Source organism: Phytophthora infestans, genomic scaffold (assembly GCF_000142945.1).
Source record: "Phytophthora infestans T30-4 supercont1.40 genomic scaffold, whole genome shotgun sequence".
Classification (NCBI taxonomy): Eukaryota; Oomycota; class Peronosporomycetes; order Peronosporales; family Peronosporaceae; genus Phytophthora; species Phytophthora infestans.
Genome location: NW_003303719.1, coordinates 719,402 through 741,948, shown reverse-complemented (window position 1 = coordinate 741,948; position 22,547 = coordinate 719,402). Strand labels below are relative to the sequence as shown.

Here is a 22,547-nt window from a genome sequence, read left to right as displayed (position 1 = left end):
TCGCCATGTCTGGAATAACCAGACGATAACCCGTTTGTGTACGTATCGCCAGTGATTGTGACACTTTTGCTCGTAACATTTTACGTCGAGTGGCATAGAACAGCCATGCACTGAAACTTTTCTTCTGGACGGAATGATGCGTAACATTCAAGTAGAGCGCGAGTTTTCGACGTAGGGAAATCTGGTATTTGACAGCTGTTTTCCACGTGATAAAGTAGCGTGTGTTTAAACGATGAAACCGAAACGTTGAAACACGACTATCAGCATGTTTTATCCACTTCTGCATCAACGTGAACGCTTGAAAAGCGCCGAAAGCTTTAAACTGAAGCTGGAGCTGCATGTGTTTTAACGCGTGTTTCATCCGTGATTTAACCTCATTAGTATACGCAACGTAATTCACCCAGCACTGCCATGTCCGCTTCAAAATCTGTGTTTCAGCAAATGCAGCGGACTTGAACACCATCGTTTTCTCCAGTTTCCGCGTCGTAACAAACTGTTTCCACCTCGCTATAACTCGACGTTGTGTACTTTTCAGCACTTGGGCTAGAATCTGCTCTTGGAACCCCTTAAGAGCCTTTCGAGACTCCCGTAAACGGACCCAAGATCGCCAGTAGCGCTGTAACATTCGTAACTTACAGGATCTCGAGATCAAGAGCAGTTTCCGCCACGCGTACCATATTTTCAGCAGCGCAGTGGTGCGTACTCTAATTGTTACCGTATTTTCACTCGCTCGTAGATTTTTTCTGTAACTTTTAAAGTCGTTTAAGGCGTTGAAACATCGATACGCTGTCTGCATTCGCCATCGAGCCACGAGTTTGCCACAAACAGAGCGAAAAAGTCGGGTCTCGACGCTGGATTTTAGCCAAAAATCCAGCGTTTTCTTAAGTCGACGACTGCAAAAATGAATATCCGCACGTAGCAGCATGTCGTGACGTTGTTTTTCCACGTTATAGACGAGAATAAACGCGTTCCAAGCCTTGCGAAGGACCGTATTTTTCCAGCTTAACGTCGCGGTTCGAGTTCTATCTCTGGCCTCACGTTTCGTCTGGATAAAATCCAGCCAGCCACGCCACGCAGCAGGCAGCAGCTTGTTCTGGAGATAGCGCAAGGTAACAATTCGTGTTTCTCGTGATAATGTAGCCATTCGCTTCCATCGTGAAACAATCTTCAACATTTGATCGCCGGATATTGACACTCTAAAAAGCTGAGCTTTGTGACGGATTTTACGTAGATATTCGTGCTTGTGAGCTAGATTTCGCAGCGCTCTAACTCCTTTCTGCATCCGACGAAAACGTAAGAAAGATGACGCTAGATGTCGACGTCTAGTGTTCATTTCGACGTGTAAATGCCATGCTGAGAGGACTCGAGAAGCAGCGTTCACGTCACATTTCGTAGATAATATCTGCAGGATAGATTTTAACTTTTTTGTCTGGATACTCCAGGAATGCCAAGCTCGGAACGAAGAACAGAGAAGAAGAACTTGAAGCCTCTCAGTGTTGATCTGCAGCTGATGACGATGGTAGATAATAGCGGAGACATTACTTTTCCACTCGTTAAAGTTTTGGCTTACCAACTTTTGATCGTACACGACACGCGCAATGGTGTTTTGGATTCTTCTAGTTTTCTCCATTGCTGCAGATTTTCGCCACTCGCTCAGCAACGCAGCGAGAAGACGGAGCCGTGACGAGTGGTAAAGCTCTAGAATCTGTTCACGTCGTAGCCGCAGACACGTCGCAGCTTCTCGCCACGTCTCAAACGCGTGTCGATACACGCGACTAGCGTGAAATCCGCGGATTTTTTGCGTTCGTGATCTCTTACGGATCGAGGCAACTCTAAACGCCTGCCAGAGTTCCCACACTCGTTTTGTCCTGGACGTAACATTCATGCTACGGATCTGTCGCTGCGTTTTCCGTCGCTGACAGAAGCGATTCCACCCTCTAAAATGCCGTCGATACAGCATCTGAACCCACCCCTGTATCGCCATTAGAGTGTGCACCCTCACTTGTTTCCGGGTTAAAGTTACGGCACGCCAATGCTCCAACACTCGCGTAACTTGAATACTTCGCCAGCGACGTAACATTCCAGAAATCATGTTACGATCAAGAACACTCTCCTGCTCTTCCAGACTAAAAATCCGTCCTCGTAATTTCCGAATAGAGGCCTGTTGACGCTGCTTGTTAGCGTGAAAATCCACCCACGCACTCCACGATACTCTAAGTAACTTATTAGAGCTCCCTACCCGACGTAACAATTCACACGCTGTAACAATCGACATTCGGTGTTGCACTTTCCTTGCCAGCCACTCTTTCGAATAGGCTTCGTGTACACCTTGAATTTGCTTCGTCAGCGCTCGCTCCTTTTGTTTCATCACGTTAAAACGTTTAAACCCGTCGATAAAAGCCAATCGCAGGAGCTCTAGATCGCAACAACGCATAAACTTTCCCACTGCGAGTGAGAGAATTGTAAACGTTTGCCAGCGCCGAATTCGATGACGAAGATCTGAAATAACGCGGTTTTTCGTCACTTTACTGTTTAAACTCTTCACGCAGCGAAAAATCCGAGCTTTTTGACGCCAAATACTCCAGATTCGGCACAATAAAGTCAACTTTACTCGGGCAGCCACCACCAACGCACAATTTCGAGATCGTCGTCGAAACACAGCAACATGTCTCCACTGTTTCACAATATTTCGAAGTAAAAATTTACGTTTCCCGTCGATTTTCGCCCTGGTAAAACCACGAATACGAGTGTAGCGTTTCCAGCGTGTAAAAACACGTTGTTTCGTATTCTCCATCCATAATAACGCAAAACGTTCCTGGATTCCCTGTAATTGTCGCTTTTTCTGCTCCATTTCCTCGTGCCATGCTGAAAATACTCGAGACAGCGTTAAAAATCGCATTTTGACCAGAAATTTGCGACAGGATAGCCGCGATTTTACGTGCTGATTCCACGTACTAAAAGCTCGACGCGACGTGTTCTGGCTCCACATTTCGGCGCAATTCCGCGTCAATCGATCGTGTCGCGCCGTTACACTCCAATTCTCTAAAACTTTACGGTAAGTTCGACGTTCGTAGAAATTTAGAGCTCGAATCCGGTCGCGATTTGTCTTCTTTCGGAGCTTTTGATAGCGTTTCCAAGCGGTAAAGTTTCTGAGAACGAGTTGATTTTTCCATTTCGTAACAGCAAATTTGGTCTGGCGACGGGTAAAAGCATACAAACGCCAGGTTTTAAGCGCGCGACTTTCACTTTGAAGACACCAAAGTCCTCGAGCTCGAAGCAGCAGCTCTTGCTTGTGTTTCTTTCCGCTTAGAACCGACCTCCAGGCGTTGAAATATAGCGGTAATAGGCAAAAATAGCGGAACACGACAGCTTTATGTTTCAAATGTTTCGTGAAAATCTGTCGTTTCACAAAATTCTTCCAACTCGCGAAGTGAAATTGTAGCCGTGAAGCTGTCGTGACTTTCACAGCACGTGCAAATTTCTGCTTTAACATTTTTCGCACTTGAACAAACTGTATCCATCTCCTGATGCGTCTTCGTGCGCGAAAATCCCTCATCTCCCCCACTCGAACTGCGCCGCTATTGTGATTTTTGTGTTTCTGAACGATAAAATCTGTCCATCTCGCGAAAATCGCGCCTTTAGCGTGTCCAGAGTGCATCGATACGACGCACAGTTGGACTGTTCTTAGACGTTTGTTTAAACGAGAATTGTGTTTTAACTCTTGAATCACACGCGTCATCTTTAACACGTTCAGTCGATGTGTCGCAGTCTCCAATTGTCGCGTTATTTTCGCCTTATTTCGTGATATTTTCGTCCACGCAGCGAAGATTTTTCGCATCAATAGGGAGCGATAACGCGACCGCACGCGTTGGTTTTGACGCGTTTTATTCTTGCGTTTTTGAGTATAATTCACAATGTGGTTAAACGTCGTTAAAAGTCGGTTTCGACGCCACAACTCCAGAGATTTTACCACCATCTCTCGACGTTTAAGCTGCGCTAATCGAAGAAAAATCCAACGTCGAAGCGCTCGCTTTACTTTAAACCACAGGATTTTATCTTGTATCTCAACGGCCCGCAGTTTTAACGCGGTTGAAGCGCGAAAACGCTTTTTCCACGACGTGAAAAAACACTTCAAGACCCGGTGATTCGATGTTAGCAACGTGGATTGAAGCAGATAGCGATGTCGCTTACGGATATTCCACGTGGCCTTCCAGCAGTAAAAACTGGCAAAAATCTGTCGGTTTTGCCACCTTAAAGCCACCGCCGAAAGTCGTTTTCGCTGTCCTCGTTTGGTCTCCAGAGCGCGTCTCCAAGTCTGCCATCGAGAAGTTAAAAGTCTTGTTTGAGTCGCTTGCTGGATAATTTCGGATTTTCTCGCTTGTTGGTGCTTTAGTAAGAGAAGGTTTGTCCACTGTCGAAAGTAGATTTTAGTGTGGATTTTATCCAGCGTTTTCACGACTTTAAACACTCGTTCGCGTCGCTGTGTGGATATAACCACATAGTGTTTCCATAGGCGGAATCTGTTGGATTTTGTGTAGTTTTGGAGCTGAATGTCAGCTAGTCGAGCAGCAGATTTTAAGTAGAATATCCGTCTCCATAAAATCCACATTGACTGCATCACATTACGACGTTGGATTGAATATTGCAGCTGTTCTCCACGGAGACGACACGCCTTTTTCCGACTATATAAAGCGTACCAAGCTGACAGAAACACTCGCTTTCCTTCCACGGATTTTCTCGTTCTGAAGCTCTCAGTTGCGTGTAGTTTGTCGTGTTGCGACTGCATATTATCCACTAGAAATATCCAATGGATTTTTAGTACGCTGAGTTTGTGACGCTCCTGACACTCCAAAAAAGCAGAATCAACTTCTGCTTTCTTCGTCACATATTGCTTCCAATTGGAGAAAATCGAAGCCAATACATGAAGCGCATATGCAGAATCCAAGATGCGCGTCGCACTACGAGTTCTTGTGCTCATTATCCAGAGATTCCACACTCGTTTCCGTCTCAAATTAGCCACCCGAGCGACAATTTCTTCCTCAAAATGTGACGATTGCTTGAAATGTTCCTTCCATGCTGCAAAATAACAAGAAATCTGTTTACTCACACGAACTTCCGTCACATCGGATAATATCTGCGCTGTAGTCACTCGATTATCCGTCCACGCCGCCCACACTGCGAAGCTTTGACTCAGACGACGACGTGCTGAAAATTGAAGAAAGCGCTTTTCTCGCTCGCGAAAATCTTTTAGCTGGTCGATCGTCTTTTTCCAAAGTCGAAATATCTGGATTTTCCGTCGGTGGCATGAAGATTCTTCCCACAGATTTAACCTCGTTCGTGCCGTCTCATTTCGGGAGATATTCATGCGTAATTTATCCCACGCAATACTTAACGAACGCAGTCTGCGCTGGTCTGAGCACATACAAAGCAGCGCTCGATGGGCTTGTTTTCGGGCCTTTTCTCGTTTCCAACGTGAAAAAAATCGGCGTTTTCGGGCGATTTCAAGACGCTTTCTTGCTTCCCTGATGGATTTTACGTTAATTCGCCAGATTTTCAGCACGTGTCGCTTCTGATAACTGTCACGGTGTCTTTCGGCTTGATGATATTGGTTTTTCACCCAGAACACGCGTCTCCAATGCGATAAACGGAGTCTCAAACTGGAGCGACATTGACGCTGAAAAATCCATTGTGCTCGGTCCTTTGAGCACTTTTTGGCCTCAGTGAACAATCTCCAGCTCTGAATACACTGGAAAGCAGTCTCCAGGACAGTAGAACGTCGCTTGATCATCGTACGAACTCGAAAAGATTTAATCTTCTGCGCGTCTTGACGCCAAGTATTCAACAGCGTCTTCATCTGCCAGATCCAGATTCTTTTCGCAGATTTCTTCAGATTTTTCACATCAACGGAGATTCTGCGTAAAATACACAGAGGAAGCGCTCGAGGGCTCTCGGTCATGTGGAAATCGATCTTCTCGGGTAAACACAAGGTGACCCAGTGGAAAATCGCGTGTGTACACCACGTCAAGATCTGGATTTTATGTGCATGCTGGTCTTGGATTTTCCTTTGATTCACCCATTGCATCACCTGGAGTCCGCGTTCTGCGCTGTTATCCGCCGTCCGTGGCATAGGAGAAACGTGATTTGCCTCGGGAATTCTCTGGATGGGAGAATCCAGTGCCAACATGTCGCCGAATCGATCATGTTCTCGCAGTTTTTTCGGGATAAATCCAGATTTAAACGTGGATTTTCGCTCGGACGTCGAGAGATTGGAGACCAACGACGCTCGACGAACAGCATGGAGCTTGGATTCCGTGTTTTGTCGTCTTTTTGCACCAGAATCCAGTGTTATATCCGCATGTCGATGTCCGGAACACAGTCGTTTAACCTTCGGTTGCGTGCCTAAATCCAAGTTGAGAATCTTCTTGCGCCAATCTCGTTCCGGATTAATGGATAGTGACAGTAGATATCGATGATACACTGCGTCGTCAGGAGGACCGATGCCGTAGCGCTCGAATACCAAGTAGGACGCTTGGATCAGCTCAATGAGAGTAATCGGCTCGGATTCTTCCTCAGATATCGACCGCTTGGACGCTCGAGTACGTTCAGCTAGCAGAAAAATCTGCGTCAGCAGATTACAGACCATCTCCCGATGCGAATGATCCGTGGATTTTACGTCCTGAGCACGAGAGCCCGCCGCAACATGCGTCGGCATCCTTCGCTCCTTGTCCCGAGAGCTTGAAGAGACTGCAGTTTCTCGTCTGAGACCCAAGCGGCGGGTCGTTTCAACATCATAGCACGAGCGACTAGAAGCGACACTGTACGACTTTTAGTATCAAGAATTAGCTTAGATAATGTTGAGATAAATTAATCGCTCTGGATTCTTTGTTTCGATCGAAGATTCACATTGTAACTTAAGAAAACAAACATAATAAAATATACTTTTTTCACACATAACTCATTTATAAACAGAAAAATATAGTTTTCTATTTTGGTCATTCCTCAATTTCAACCATGGCGTCCCATCCGGTACTCGCAGGTTCTCGTATCGCTCCGTCCTTCTCTTCATCCGCCAGTGCTCTTCGTCCATCTTTCACCTCTTCCGTCTCTCCAGAGCAGCCTATAAGAGACGCGGTCGTCACTAAATCGGCGATTGCACTAGTCTCTCGACCCGACAACAGACAGCTGCCTCGCTACAGTAGTCAGATTCGGACTAAACTACAATGGCGACCAGCAGCCAAGCTGCAATTATTGATGTTTCGCAACACTATCGGGTGTGTGATTGCCGCAGTTTTGGCCAATGGGTGCTTCTACTCGGGCAATATTTTCTCGTCCCAGTCTTCTGCACACCAATCTCAACCGGAATTTCTCATGGCTACATTAATTTGGACTGCGTTTGTGCATGCGGTCAAGATGACAGCAGCCTATTTGCCGTCTATGATGACGCAGAAATTCCTCGAGTTCCCCGACTATAACCCCAGTCTCTTTTTCTGCTTCAAGAAGCTCGTCAGAGGGACCTGTCCGTACTTTATTGTCTCATTATCTGGCATGATCGGTACCGGATTACTCGTCCAGAATACGTCACTGATGACTGATCTTTTCGCGTTTAAACTGCACTTTTACATGGGCAATTTGTTTAATCTCGTCTTCACAGCAGGCATCGCAGTAGCAGCGAGAAAAATCTACACGAAAGAGACCAACCAAGGCCATGGTCGTCGCGGTGCGTTACGTGTCATTTCGAGTAAACTTTCCGCTACTTCTCGGATCCATCGAGCCCCGAATTATCGCCCTACGAGCTTCTGGCGCGAATATCTGGTCCAGTTCCCACATGCCGTCCATATCGCACTCTGTGGGGCGTTTGTTCACGCTGTGTCTTGGTATGGTGTACTGAATCAAGAGAAACTGGTGATTATGAGTTTTGCCATGCTGGGAATTACAGCGAAACTCGCGATTCAAGAGGCTGCCAAATATTATATTCTTAAGAAAAAAATCCGAGGGATCCGTACGATGTGTCTGCTAGTGGGACTGCCGACTGTCTTAATTGATACCCAGTCACGCATCGTGTTATTAGGCACCCAAACAAACTCGTTTCTTGTAGCGGGGACGTGTGCGATGGCTGTCGCTGAGTTGTGTCTTCGTGCTGGGAAAGCTGCGTATGTTGCGCGCTCTATTCGACGTCGAGCTACTGCTGTTGAAGCGGAAATACTGGAGCTATCAGCTAGTAGTAAGCAATCAGAAACTCGCTCTGTGTCGTCCTTGAAACTCGAGTTCGACCTGTGGAAACGACAGATTATTTCGTACCATACGGCGGAATTGACTGCTGATATGTATGCCGAGTATATCGCGATCGGTTGCTCCCAATCGATCATTTTCTGGTGGTCTGGCCACCCTTTCTACCCGGCTTTGCAGCTAGAAACAGGCGGTGGGATGAGTCCGGGAGATGTCGCCAAGTGGAGGTTTAATCAAGTATCTATGCTTGGATTCCAGTTCGTGGTGGAAATCTTCGTCGACTACGTGTGCGTCGTGGTGGAGATGGCGGCAGGGATCGATTTTGCGCGGATCAAGAGTCGCAGCACCTTTTTAGGAGTCATTTTCATGATGATGGCCGTGCTCAACATCAATATTTCTAGTGTCGTGTACTTATCTGCTCCACGAACAAACGTGGGAAACAATTAATTACGAGCTAAATGAGCTAACGACCTTAAGTTATTCGTACAAGATCTGCAGTACCGAGATAGTACGCAAAAGTACGCTAAGCATCATACCGGTAGCGTACCGATGATTTTTTATTTTAGTCCTGTTGTTAGGTCATTTTCAACAAGGGCTCTGAAATTCAGTGCTTGTGATATAACTTAGAATTTGAAAGTTTCAACTAAGGGGTTTTAAAGCCCTAATTTAAATGAAAGTGTTATTATACTGCTCTTGTTTAAATAAAAAATACGATCCAGTGCCAACTCCAGCTTGCTGGTCTTGGTTCCATCGGTCCAAGGAGTAGTCTCTTTTCTGTCGGCACAACCTGCCCAAAATTCAAACAATCATCCGTATTATGTCCGTATGCATGATACACCTTTCCGTTGTTTATTCCTAACTGCTTTGTGGCGTACCATGTGTAGTATATCGATGGAGTTAGACTGATTCATATTTAATAAACCTCTCAACCTACATAAAATTTTTGCTATCTGACATGAGGATCACTAGTAGCCACGTTTATGTTAGTGTAAAACCGTATATATCAACTACATGCACGTATTAATACTACTCGAGTGACGCATATGTACGTACGTAAGTTCTAAAAATGGGCGTGCGTACAGTACTAGCTCCGTCCATCCTGCTATTTCGAGTAATACCTGATTACTATAGATACAAGCTCGAAATGACGTCCCTGGTCCCGAAACTCGCGAGCTCCCGCATCGCCCCAACTCGTCCGTCCTTCTCTTCATCGGTCGCTCCACTGCGTCCGTCCTTCACCTCTTCCGTCGCTCCTGATCAACCCATACGAGACGCGATTATCTCTAAATCGGCGATTACGTTGCTCCCTCAAGCTGAGCACACCCAGCTATATCGCTACAGCAGTCATTTACGTCTCCAACTACAATGGCGACCAGCAGCCAAGCTGCAATTACTGATGTTTCGCAACACAATCGGGTGTGTCATTGCTGCAGTATTGGCCAATGGCTGCTTCTATACGGGTAATATTTTCTCGCTCAAGCTTTCCAAGAACCAATCTCAGCAAGAATTTCTCATGGCCACATTGGTTTGGACCGCTATAGTACACGCTATTAAGATGACGGCAGCCTATTTGCCTTCTATGATGACGCAACGCATCGGTGGGCGTCCAGATTACAAACCCAGTCTCTTTTTTTGTTTGAAGAAGCTCGTCAAGGGTACAATCCCGTACTTTGTTGTATCATTAAGTGGCATGGTCGGAACTGGTCTTCTCATCCAGAATACGTCTCTAATGAAGCATCTTCTCCGGTATAAACTTCACTTTTACATCGGTGTCCTGGTCAATATGGTATTCACCGCAGGCATCGCGATCGCGGCGAAAGATATTTATGAAAAAGAGACCAATCAAAATCACGGAGGACGAGGAATGGTAGGTGGAATTTCGGGCTCTACTGTAATATTATCCGGTACCTCTCAGACTCACCAAGTCCAGAAATCTACTACCTTCTGGCGCGAATACATCGCACACTTTCCCATTGCGATCCTGATGACAATTGGTGGTGCGTTTGTTCACGTTGTGTCTTGGTATGGTGTACTGAATCAAGGAACACTTGTGATTATGAGCTTTACAATGGTCGGGGTTGCCTTGAAACTCGCAATTCAAGAAGCTGCCAAATATTATATTCTTAAGAAAAAAATCCGAGGGATCCGTACCATGTGTCTTCTAGTGGGACTACCGACTGTCTTAATTGATACGCAGTCACGGATCGTGTTATTAGGCACCCAAACCAACTCGTTTCTTGTAGCGGGGACGTGTGCGATGGCTGTCGCTGAGTTGTGTCTTCGTGCTGGGAAAGCTGCGTATGTTGCGCGTGCTATTCGACGTCGAGCTACTGCTGTTGAAGCGGAAATACTGGAGCTATCAGCTAGTAGTAAGCAATCAGAAACTCGCTCTGCGGCGTCCTTGAAACTCGAGCTCGACCTGTGGAAACGACAGATTATTTCGTACCATACGGCGGAATTGACTGCTGATATGTATGCCGAGTATATCGCGATCGGTTGCTCCCAATCGATCATTTTCTGGTGGTCTGGCCACCCTTTTTACCCAGCACTACAGCTGGACACAAGCGGTGTGATGAGTCCGGAAGATGTCGCGAACTGGGGGCTCAATCAAGTGGCTATGCTTGGATTCCAGTTCGTGGTGGAGATCTTCGTCGACTACGTGTGCGTTGTGGTGGAGATGGCAACAGGGATCAATTTTGCGCGGATTGAAAGTCGCAGCACTTTTTTAGGAGTTGTGTTCATGATGATGGCTGTACTCAACATCAACATTTCGAGTCTTGTGTATTTGTCCCTTCAATAAATAGTTTCCGACCCGAAACGGTAGAAAGCACGTACTGACTGTAAATTCTGTGTTGGTTCCTCATTGCTGTTATGATAAGATCGGGTTACATGCGTTGATTGCAATTTGCTGGAGACATTTTTTTTCATTTCCGTTGCCTAACGATCAGTAAGTTACTTCTAGCACAGTACAATTCTAGTGGTCCCTCTCAAAAATATAGTCCATCTCAACAAAACCGAAATAACTGTGTACCTTCTTCAAAGCAGATCATATTCCAATCCGCGTACAAGGGATTTGTACTCTGAATCCGCGGCCAGGATCTTAACAGCGGCTTTCCTGTTTTCATCGGATGCTGCCATCAATTTCGTGAAGTATTCCATGTCGCCATTTGCATTCTTAAGAGCCTTCGACAGCGTCTCCGGGTTAAGCAGGTCGTCCAGACCCACGTAGCTGACAGGAAACCCGCTCACGACTTTGTCCTGCTGGCGATTCCTCCAAGCTTTTGCAATCTCATTGTACTTGTTGTATTTCTGGGTCTCCAGCTTCTTCATCACAGCTTGCACATTTTCTGCAGGTGCGGCCTCCCACTTCTTGAGCATAATCTTGAGAATCTTGTGGCTAAGAAGAGCGTCGTCAAGTTCGTCCAGATTAAGCAACTTCTTCGCTGCGCCCACATTTCGCTCTTCTTGGTCCACATCTTCTTCGACAGCCTCGTGGCTACGTAAAAATAGCTTGAGGACACCCACCTTCATGAGGTCACTATCACCAATTGCCAGAACAGCGTCGGATGGCAACAATTTGGCGTGAGCATCTTCGATGCCAGCAAAGAGAAGGGCAACAACCATTGGTAGAACGTAGCAACCACGCATGGTGGGCTTGGGTGGACTTGGGAACCACGGAGTAAATTGAAAAGTGAGCAAGAGAGGGAAAGATTACGCCAAAATTATAGCAAGGATGCCACCAAGCAAAGATGATCATGGAACTGTACATCCACATCGAACATACTATTGTTATCATCAATAGAGTCTGTTCGTTACGTAGCTGGAGTCTCCAGCCTGGAGATGACCAAATCGCATTTGGAAATAGCTAGCCAGATCTTTGAGATGGAGAAGGAGACGTGATCTGAAGATTTTATCGGATTAATCCCTTTAGTTTGTGGCAAAATGATATACCAGCTGGCTACAACGCGAACAGGCTCTTATCATGGACCAGCCCTTGTCTATTAATAACTCGCCATCCCGTCTAAGGATTTTACAATAAATAAGTCAAAACACGGTCAGCTTTATCGTAGTCTACATTGTCCACAAGCTCACCGACAACTTTATCGTAGTCTGCACTGTACATGCACTCACGAACAAACAAGGAGCATTACGACATCTTTAGCGCTTAACTATTATAATACCACTTGAACGTTCAGTTGTGAAGAGTTTGACGCCCTTTTAAAAACCGGCTCTAGTTAAATGCTAGGATCAAAACCTCAAAACAAATTCCGCTTTTTATCTTGAAGTTTGTAGGTATCAGCTTGAAATGCTTATATTTTAGGAAATTTTAGTAAGCACAGCGAGCTTACCACTGTTCACGGATTAGGTATCTCCTTGACAGTTTTTTGCCACTAACGCATCAAATACATGCACAAATCACTGGTCTATTTCTATTATCTTACTTTACATGTATTTATTATTATACAAACATTTACTTCAGTGTTCTCTGAATACTTATATCCAGAGTTCTTAGACCCTCGGCAAGCCTGTATGAAAACATACTTTCGCCATTTCCTTCTCCGACAGTAGTGGTTGTCAGAGTTGGATACAAGTGGTGAATCTAAGAAAAATGGACACCTCATTGGCCAATAAGTTCTTGAAATACAACCATGCTTTTTTTCAAGAGATCACTTGGAATCCAAGTCGTGTGCCACATCAATACAACATCAAAGACTACCATACTGTACGCACCAAGAAGAAGCCAATCTTCTGGGGTAAATGAGGGGAAATCATCGCTTCAGGTCGTTCTGGATTGGCTCTCTACAGAGACCAACTACAACAAGTGAAGGGGAAGTGACTGCAACAGCGGCATTACCAAGGAAGCGCTTTTAAAAGAAAACGTAGCGAAACTGAACGCGATGGGGGTTATCCATCGCTCAACCGGTGACGTCCGCAAAACCATTAACACAATTGAAAAGCATTTTCGCGAAGCCATCGACTTCTAGTCACAAACCGGCTCAGGCATCACAAGTGGGTCGACTCTGTGAGGTGAAATCCTCAAGCGCTGTCACAACTTCTACAAACTGGTTGGTGTGTTCGAGTCTCGCCCCTTCGCCCAACCTCGTGCTACTTCAGACTCTATCGATGACGAGGAGAATAACGTCACACCACCAAGTGTAATCATACAACGAGGGGAGAGGCGACCGCTGGCTCTCGACGAGGAAACCTAAGATCCTAAGCAGCAAAAGAAAGACCCCGTTGACAGGCTGCTGGGCCAGCAGAGTAAGGCGTGTAAGCAGCGAGCAGAGAAGACTAACCGTATGCTACAAATACAGGAAACGCAACTCGAGCTTCATCAGCGTGAGGTCAGGTTGAAGTAGGGTCAGGCCAACGTCGACTCAGCATTGAAACAAATACAGCTACAGACGGCACAGCGTGAGGGCATTGTGCACCTTTTGCTAGCACGTCAAAATCTGCTGGATGGAGGTGTTTCGTTCACTGAAGTGGGCCGGCTCCTTCCCCTTTCAGCATAATTCAAAGGGCGATTCCGTATGGTAAGTTAGAATCGCTTGTTAAATACAAGATTTCGCAAGTACTCACGCCGTTCTGTACCCATGTTGCCATCGTAGGTCAGCGGGTCACATTCATCATCATCTTTTTCTTCACCAGTAGGCTCACGCTCAATCTATTCAGGTGGAATTGAATCTGCAAAAGCCATGTTGTGTAGGATCATACACGTCCGAATCAATTCGATAGCGTCTTTGATTTGTTTTTTGTTTGTTTCGCAAAGTACAGCGCAGTCTTTGTAGCAATGGAAACCGGCGAATACGAATGGTAGCCAAGCACTTGTTAGAAATTGTTTCTTTGATATCGAGTTGACCGCCTTGCAAGGTTTTGAGCGCTGGTACCACCATCCGCGACTCCTGGTACGCCGAGTCGCCAAGTAAGTACTGGTCATCATCGAAATACGTGTCTTGGTTAAACGCAACTTTGCAGTTTATCCAGACACGATTGTCGTGGCTTGAACCCGGCCATCCTATTTTTCGTATCGAATACGGCACAAGTCGTCACAGAGTACCAGCCCGTTGATAGCGTAGGAAGCCTTTCGGGATACGTAGTCTTCTTCGTGGTCTTGTGGACAGGTAGCAAAGGGAAAAGCGGCCTGTCAATCAAACCGATACATTTAGGCAGCGTCGAAACCGTTTGAATTTTGCTCAGAGATCTCTCGCCGCTCCTGTGAAGCCGGCCATGTGATCACCTTGGCTCTTAAACTATTTAGCGCACGTATCGTCCTTTTCGCTAGTACATCTTCAGGTGTATGGCCTCATACCGACAGGAAAGCGGCCCAACAACCTTCACCATCCGTTGAGCCCAGTATCTTGAGAAGTCCCAAAAGATGCAGCTCGACACTCATCTTCTGCTGTTTGCCTCGTGTTCTTTTAAGTTCTGGATAGTCAGCGATGAGGGTGCAAACTACCGAAAAGAATGGACGAGACAATTAGAAGTGGAGCTTGAATCCGTCATCAGGCATGTCTTGTAGGTAATATTGAATTCTGGATGGTGGTCGCGGGACGCGGTGGCGAGGGATAAGATATCGCTTCGATTTCAGGACAAAATACAGAGTAGTTATCTCATTTTCTTCTTCATCTGCACTGGAGTTATCGTCATCGCCGTTCAGCTGCCGGTAAAAGAGTCATTTCCAGGCCCTGTGAATGGCACTCAGCACTTTTCGCTTTCAGCTTTGAGTCGGCATCTTGCAGTCTGACGTGAAAGGTCGCTCACTGGATCTGTCACTTGTGGAAATGTAGTCAGCATTGGGTTCCATTCATCGGGTAAAATGTTCTCTTGGATTCGCTACTTGTATCCAACTCTGACAACGATTAGTAGGACAGACGGTTTGGGGCAAATAATTTACTACAGTGCCCGAGAGTGTGCCTACCGCGCTTTCGCTCGTGCGTGTGGTTCAGGCTGCGTCAACCCCCAATTAATGGGTTAGTAGACACACTCCCGCTACTGCAGAGCGGCTGAGCCGCCGCTGCCGCTCGCCATCTTCTCCGCGACGGTGACAATGGAAACACCGCAGGGGCGTGTGTAGCTCGTAAACGTATCAGAGGTCCAGCCGCCGTGGAACTGGATGGTGAGGGCGTCGACCCCTGCGCGATGCATGTTCGTGGCGCCACCTTATCGAAGCTAGTGTGCTCCGTATTGGCTAGGTACTTTGCTCATTTCGCATGCGGCTTGCTTGATCGCCGATGCCATGCGCTCGGCGGTAACGCAGTATGGGATACCCCTCCAGTCTAAAAAGCTCGCTGCTAGGATTGACCTAAGCAATTGTCCGCGCAACCGCAGCAGGAGAAGAGCGCCTAAGACTCACAGAATGGGGTGCCCGACCGCGTCAGCATCGTGGGGTCGCAGCTTCGCCTTGGTTTGTCTTCCACCCTTGGAGGCGAATACAGACTGGGTGGGCTGAGCTCGATACGGATGTGGGTGATCCGGCCGCGTTCGTTGCTGAGATGTCGGCGGTCTTGAGCGCAATACATCGGAAGGATGTACCCGTCGTTGCCGCGATCTCGGGAAGGCGGAGGAGGAAGAAGACACAGCCCCCCCCCCCCGGAGTTTGGTCTGGTGGGTCGTGGAGGTCGAGTGACGCTGCGCAACACTCTAAGATGGTGATGGACGCTGTAGCCTTGCGGCGGTGGGGAGAGTCGAGGTGGCCCACGCCTGTCAAGAGCATAGGGACCTGTGGGCGGCTGATGGGGAAGGTAAACCCGGCGGCCGTGAAGGAATGGGGGTACTCCGCTCAATGTCGCCTTGATTGTCGAGCCTTGCACTGGTCGGTTAGATTTGAAGCCGGCCCGGGCGCCGTCAATGACGAATTCAGAATTCCAGCGGATAGTTTCTCTACTGGTGGGACAGTGATCTTCCAGTCGATGCCGCGCCGGTGCGTTAAGATCGCCCAGTATTATAAGCTCGCTTGTAGGACGACTCGGCCACATAATATTCGCGGAGATACTGAGCCAACTGCTCTCGAGGCTGAATATTCTCGGTGGGACCGGGGAAATACCCAACCGCGCGTCAGCTTGCTGAATAAGTGTGAATGAGTGGGGGTCTCCCATCGACGGAAGCCCGCGTCGACTGCAGTGTTATCGGTGCCGGGAATGTGAGACGCGGAAAAATGGAGGCCGAACTGCACCTCCCAAGTGCTGAAAAGCCGGATGAGCGCTTGGGCGTGCGTGTTGCGCGAAGACATCAGGACTGGTATGAAACAGCTTTCTGCTTTTTGCTCTTAACCCCTTAGTTCCCAGGCTTTATTACGAGGGTATATTTTTACTCCGTCCCATAAACAGTAATATGAGAATTTGTAAGAGTTCCCTTCTAATTTCGAATTTTGACGTGCGGGTTGGGGTGGTGTATAAATTATACATGAGGGTATAGTGTCGGCATCTCCAACTTAAAGGGAGCGTATGTAAGCGATTGAGACCTGCTAACCAGCTTATGCTTGACAAAACAAACATAAGCAGTGACCTTTTTATCTATATCCCGTTTTTTGTGGCATTGCACACGGCCAGCAGCAGTGATTTCATTTATTATGGCCAATAAAAGAAATATAAAATGTGGTATTAATTGATTGCATTGGACATAGCCACCCTCTTGGACACAACCCCTTGCTTACACCTCCATGCACCTCTGATCACCTGGACACGCTGCCAGCCTCGATTTCGGCGACGTCGCCTTCACTCCCAGCAGTACTCTCGCCAACTCCGCTGCCGCCGCCATCTCCCCCGCTGCCGCCGCCATCTCCCCCGCTGTCGTCGTCGTCACCACCAGCGTTGGCAGTAGTAGAGCCTTGCGCTCGTCGCCTAGGCTTCTTTCCCGGTCGTGTTGCCGGCGGGCGCTCTCGTGTTTTGTGTCCCTCGAGCAGTGTCCTCGGGATGTTGTTCCCATTATTCCACTCTAGGTGCCATATACTAAAACAGGTATCTCTGCCCTCGCGGCCCACATTGCACATATATTTACTACAGCCACCACAAGTTGCATTAGCGTAGCAATCCATACCACAAGCAATATCACCCACCGTTTATTCCCGTTTGAACATTCCGGGCAGAAATACTTGGTGAATTTGCGCGGCTTGACCTTGTACACAGTGCACACCTTACAAGAGCGCTGGCGGCGTTTCACCCCCTGTTCACGCTGGACTGTATCCGGATTCTCTTCCAGCCTGTGGTCACCTTCCACTGGATCCGTAGTATTCTCAGTGCGCGGACGCGACCCCTGTTCCCCTCTGGCTGGAGACGCTGCTGTGCGTTCCTTAGCGGTTGCTGCTCTCTAAAATTGCGGCATCGTAAAATAAGTTAGCAGTTATGCTGGATAACCAGAACCTTACTCACCCTTGTGCTGGATGCGATTCAACATAAACTTACCTCGATCACCTCGAACGTTTCGGTCGAGTCGATAGCGAGCAGCTGCTCCATCAACGTTTTCATAAACGCAAAGTGTCGTGGAGGACGTTGGTCGTTTATCTTCCGAGAGTGTCGATACACGATGAAGGCATTTACGACCGCCATGTCGAACAGCCCGAGAAAGAGAGTTTTATAGTACTTTCGCGTCTTGTAGAGCTGGACGCTATATCGCTGCATCCTCAGCTGGTCATGGACGTCTTCACCGCCCATCCAGCGGTGATAGTCCCGCACCAATTCTGGAGCCGGGACGGGCTTCATTTCACCGTTGACACGACGCACTACAGTACATTAGCATTAGTATGGATGTTAGAGCCTTCAAAATACTTAGAAACATACTCACTACCCCAGGCCGTCGGCTGCCACCAGAGGACAGCATGTGCACTGGGGTTCGATCCATCCACATGACGGCTGTCAGCTGCGGGAGCGCTTGTTTTCGGCCAACTTGGTGGTACCCTGTGCTGGGATGGTAACCGTTTTCTTATTGACGGTCTTCGTTTTCATCTTCGTGACCACGTCTTTTGCAAATCCAGAGCGATCTTCAGAGATCGTTCCGGTTAGGTACGCTCGCCGGTGTAGGAGCTCCAGTGCCAGCTTTACAGAGGTATAGAAGCGGTCGGTAATCTCCAGTCTCCACGGCGAAGTAGTGGACGGATGATAGAGGGCGTTCATGTTTCGGAGCACCGCCGCTTCGCCTGTGTTGTTGTCATTAGACACTGGGGTTTGAAGATGCGCCTTGGCACCGCAACATACTTCAATTCTAGTGAAAACCAGGGAAAAAACTTTATGTTAGCTAAATGTTGGATGGCCAGCGAGATTTGATGCCTTATGTTTGACATCAGACAACATAAGGACTTTAACCAAAAAAAATGATGGCGAGTTCAAACTCGCCATCATTTTTTGACGCACCTCATGCAGTACGCGGTTTTGGCACAGGCTGCAACGAACACCTTCGTCCCCCATTTGTGGGGTTTATCCTTGCTGAACTGGCGAGTTGGATTGTACCGGGAACGGGACGGCAACGTAGCTTCGTCGAAGCTTAAAACAGGGGGCGCTTGGTATCCTCGGGCGAAAGTTCGTTGTAGCACGTCAACAACAGGCCGTATTTTCCATGCTCGGTCGAGCCGTGCCTGGGGTGACTTGTTCCCGAGAAGTGAAGGTAGCCCATTATGTGAAAGAATCGGTTCTTGGTCATGAACTGTCCAAATTGATTCGCTGGCAGTGCGCCAACCCTTTTTAGAGAGCAATGAGCCGCAATGCCCTTCCGGATAGGTGCCAGCATCCGTGCAATCAACAGGGCCATCACTCGTAGCACCTCCCAGGCTTCAATGTCCGCTACGCCAGCTATACGCCGCTTGATATCACCAAGCTCTTCTTTTTCTCCTCCAGCCCGCCGTTGTTGGAACCGAATCGCCCGTGCACGCTGTGGAATGGATTGGGAATGATATTGATTGCTTTCAATCGCAATCTGACGCCAGAGCTTGGGCGGCATAAAGTAAAACAGCAAAGCCAACGGGTCTTCTGCAACTGCAAGAGCACTCGTTGATGGTCCATACGGTCCATCGTACAGGTCCTTGTACGTGGGGTCTGCACCAAACTTAGCAGGATCTGACATCAACAGAACCATCATTATGTTAGTCCTTCTGTTGGATGTCCCGGTCCGCACACACAATTATGTTGAGCTTGGCCACCATAGCGTACCGTACTCCCACCCGGTACTTTCATTGCCGTACTAGCTTCACTGACCTTTGCTACTGACGACCACGCAGACGCAGGAAGCTCATCTTGTTCTTCATCAGTATCCTCGTCGGTCAGCTCTCCAATTTTCCAGTCCGCAACCCAGGTGCAGTCATCATCTCCCGCATCGTCTTCATCTTCAGCCTCTTCATGCAGATCTTCATCCTCATCTGAGTTGATGCCGGTGCACGTCTGAGCTCCCGAGTCCATCATGTTGGGGTCTCCGTCGACAAAGCACGTTGGTATCGCCGTTGTCGCCTCTGGGTTACCGTCTTCGGGACCACTGGATTGAGCCTGCACTCAAAACCAGTGACGTCTTATGTTAGTCTTATGTTGAATACCCTTCGTCAGAACAAACGTTATAATGAATACATAAACATAACGTACCGAATCGTCTTCTCCTTCCTCGCTCTCACCGTGAAGGATACGTCGGCGGCGCTTCCTTGATGATCTGGTACCAGCGCGCTTTCTCTTCGCGATGGTGGGCGATCGAAGTTCTGGGCTTGTCCGGATAGAAGGGGCTGCCTCACTCGTCTCCTCAACCTCGACTTGTGATATATCCCGGCAGCTGCTGCTTCTACGTCCGCAGCTACAGTGTCGTGGGACTGTGGGCTAGAAGCTGATGCAGCATGTGTCGGTGTATCTCCCCCGGGTGTCGGAAGGGCACTGTTACACATGGCCGGAACCTGCACCGGGGCTCTCTTCTTACCTGGTGGCGCCTTCTTCTTGCCCACCGCCTTCTCGTCCGCTCGCAGCGCTGGGTTTGTCGATGGTGTCTCCTCTCCGTCTGCAGGCACGGGGATGGCTTCAACTGGGACTTCGATAGCTTCTGCCGATGCTTCGGCTCTTTTTGCCTCATCATCCTTCTCCTCCGCCGCATCAACGCCGCTGCCGTCATCGACGCAGGCTTTCGGTTTCGGGGCGTTTAGTGATTTCGCTGCGGCCTTCTTTTGGGGGGCGTGCTGATTGTCAGCTGCTCGTCGATCGCGTCGCTCCCGCCGGAGAGCGTATGCGGATTGCATGCTCCTCGTATCATCCGGTTTGCTACGGGGTTTCTTGCCAGTGGAAGCCGCCATTGTTCGTGCCAGATCTTTTTCTCGAATGAGCGAATTCAGTGGCTGTCGGCCAACAATATTTGGTGGGTGACGACACCCTTTTTCTGGTGCTCTACAGAAATTCCAAACCCTACACCTGTGCATTCGTTCGTTTTACACACACGGAATAAACTTAATCTTTGTATTCCAGTCAGGCCGATACAAACTATAAGTAAAAAACTTCCTTATGTAGTACGGTACAACATAAAATAGATGCTGCGACAAATGTGAATTAGGGTATACAACCCTTATGTTGTAGGGTCCAACATAATGGGAACTAAGGGGTTAAAGCCGAAACCTCAATTATTCAACTGGAGAACATGTCCTGAAATTGATCTGCTAGTTTCCAGACAATTTGCGTGATCCTAGTCACTGTACGCGCAAATCTCCAATTGGGTGCCTAATGGTGCCTCTGATTTGTGATAAACCAGTCCATGTGCTCTTGTTCCGCGTAGATACTGCAGCACCCGTTTGGGATCAAAATAGTTCTCATTTGTATACGAGCCGGCATGACGGCCGAGATAGCGATTAGCATTCGCTTTTTCCGAATAATACAGCTCACTAAGTACTGCAATTTACCAACAAATTCTCGATACGGTAACGAGGCGTCGTTGATTTTGCCCTCGTCCCTTTCCAGAGGCACCATCTTTTTGATATGTATTTGCGGAGATCTAGCTTTGTGAACACTTGCCATCTGGAAATGACCCAAGAGCTGATGTATGTATGTATGTTGATTGATACAAGCTCAGCATTGCTCCTGGTTCAGATCTCCATCGAGAGCAAGTGCTTGACGCGTCCAAGATATTTCAGTACAAACTTTAACCGCAATTCTGAAACTACACGGTCAATATCCTTGGTCTTGCCAACGATCATCATTTCGTCAACGTAGACGGTCACCATGATAATATTTCCGTCTACATACTTCCCATAGAGACCCACATCGAATGCACATCGACAAAATCCAATCTCTACCAAACAAGCATGTAAGGTCATATACCAGATCCTTGCCGCATGCGTAAGGCCATATATGCCTTTCTGGAGTAGGTAAGCCCGCCCTTTACCGTCATAAGTCTACACCGGTTGCTCCGTGAGATCACTACACCTTTTAACTTGCTGTTGAGAAATACCGTCCACATCAATGCCATGCTTCCAGCTCCAACCAGCGCGCAATCAGGAACATTAAAAGCATGGTGATGAAACGTATTACCAGCGAGTACGTTTTCCAGTACTCAACACCAAATCGCTGCTTAATACCATGGATGACTAACCTCGCTTTATACCGTAAAATGTGCCCGTTCAATACACAGTATGTCAGTATTGACTTTCTTCCCATTGGAGACACTCGGTCGGTCGACTAACTTCCATGTTCCATTTCGTAGCAGCAACTCATACTAGGCTTTGATTGTTGCGTCCCATTCCGCTCTTTGTGGAGACAAGGAGCCTCTTCAATAGGTTCCGGTGCTCCGATAAGCAGCTCTTCCAACATCCGCTGATAGCCATTCAGCCTCACATTGAGCTGTCGTGCTCTAGCTGATCTTCCAACCAGAACAGCGTTATGCATTCGCTGTATGCGAGATTGTCGTCCACGATGAGGCGTAAGTGTTCTGGCCATAGCACTTTCACCAGTCGTCTCTCCTCCACGTAATCGTGCATTCCTATCCACAGGACTTGCATTAATATTTGTTTCTAAATCACTGGTGTCGAATTCCTCACTACTGCTCCCCATGAATTTCATGAGATTCCAGTCCAAGCCAAATCATTTCGATGCTCAGCTAATGAATCACTCACACTCGGTGCTGCCCTAGTTCGCACGCTATCTTCTGCCATATACTCAACCGGCAAAGGTACAAATGGAGCGGCATCACTAACAGCGCAGAAAAAAACATTCTGCTCACTGCGATATCCTCACGGAATTTCACATCGCGAGCTTCGACAATGTTTTAGTCCGTAAATGACGCAAGCGATATCCTGCGGTCAAGCGAACAAAACCTAATAACAAAGCAAGTTCTGCCTTGATAACTAGGGCTTTTGTTTCGCCACGTGCACAAATCCA

At 47.8% G+C, this 22,547-nt stretch overlaps 3 protein-coding genes across 3 annotated transcripts; 1 reads left to right on the top strand and 2 right to left on the bottom strand.

The window, feature by feature from the left end:
- Positions 1–7,908: 7,908 nt before the first annotated feature.
- PITG_15703 (uncharacterized protein) lies at positions 7,909–8,673 on the top strand (the record flags this gene model as incomplete). The annotated part of the gene is made up of 1 exon (XM_002897934.1): positions 7,909–8,673. The coding sequence occupies one exon, from the start codon at positions 7,909–7,911 to the stop codon at positions 8,671–8,673; it is 765 nt and encodes a 254-aa protein (XP_002897980.1).
- Positions 8,674–11,262: 2,589 nt separating this feature from the next.
- PITG_15702 (uncharacterized protein) lies at positions 11,263–11,874 on the bottom strand (the record flags this gene model as incomplete). The annotated part of the gene is made up of 1 exon (XM_002897933.1): positions 11,263–11,874. One exon carries the CDS (start codon positions 11,872–11,874, stop codon positions 11,263–11,265), a length of 612 nt encoding a protein of 203 aa, XP_002897979.1.
- Positions 11,875–13,836: 1,962 nt separating this feature from the next.
- Positions 13,837–15,372, bottom strand: PITG_15701 (uncharacterized protein; the record flags this gene model as incomplete). The annotated part of the gene is made up of 4 exons (XM_002897932.1): positions 13,837–13,911; positions 14,537–14,679; positions 15,146–15,174; positions 15,221–15,372. 4 exons carry the CDS (start codon positions 15,370–15,372, stop codon positions 13,837–13,839), a joined length of 399 nt encoding a protein of 132 aa, XP_002897978.1.
- Between the last annotated feature and the right edge of the window lie 7,175 nt (positions 15,373–22,547).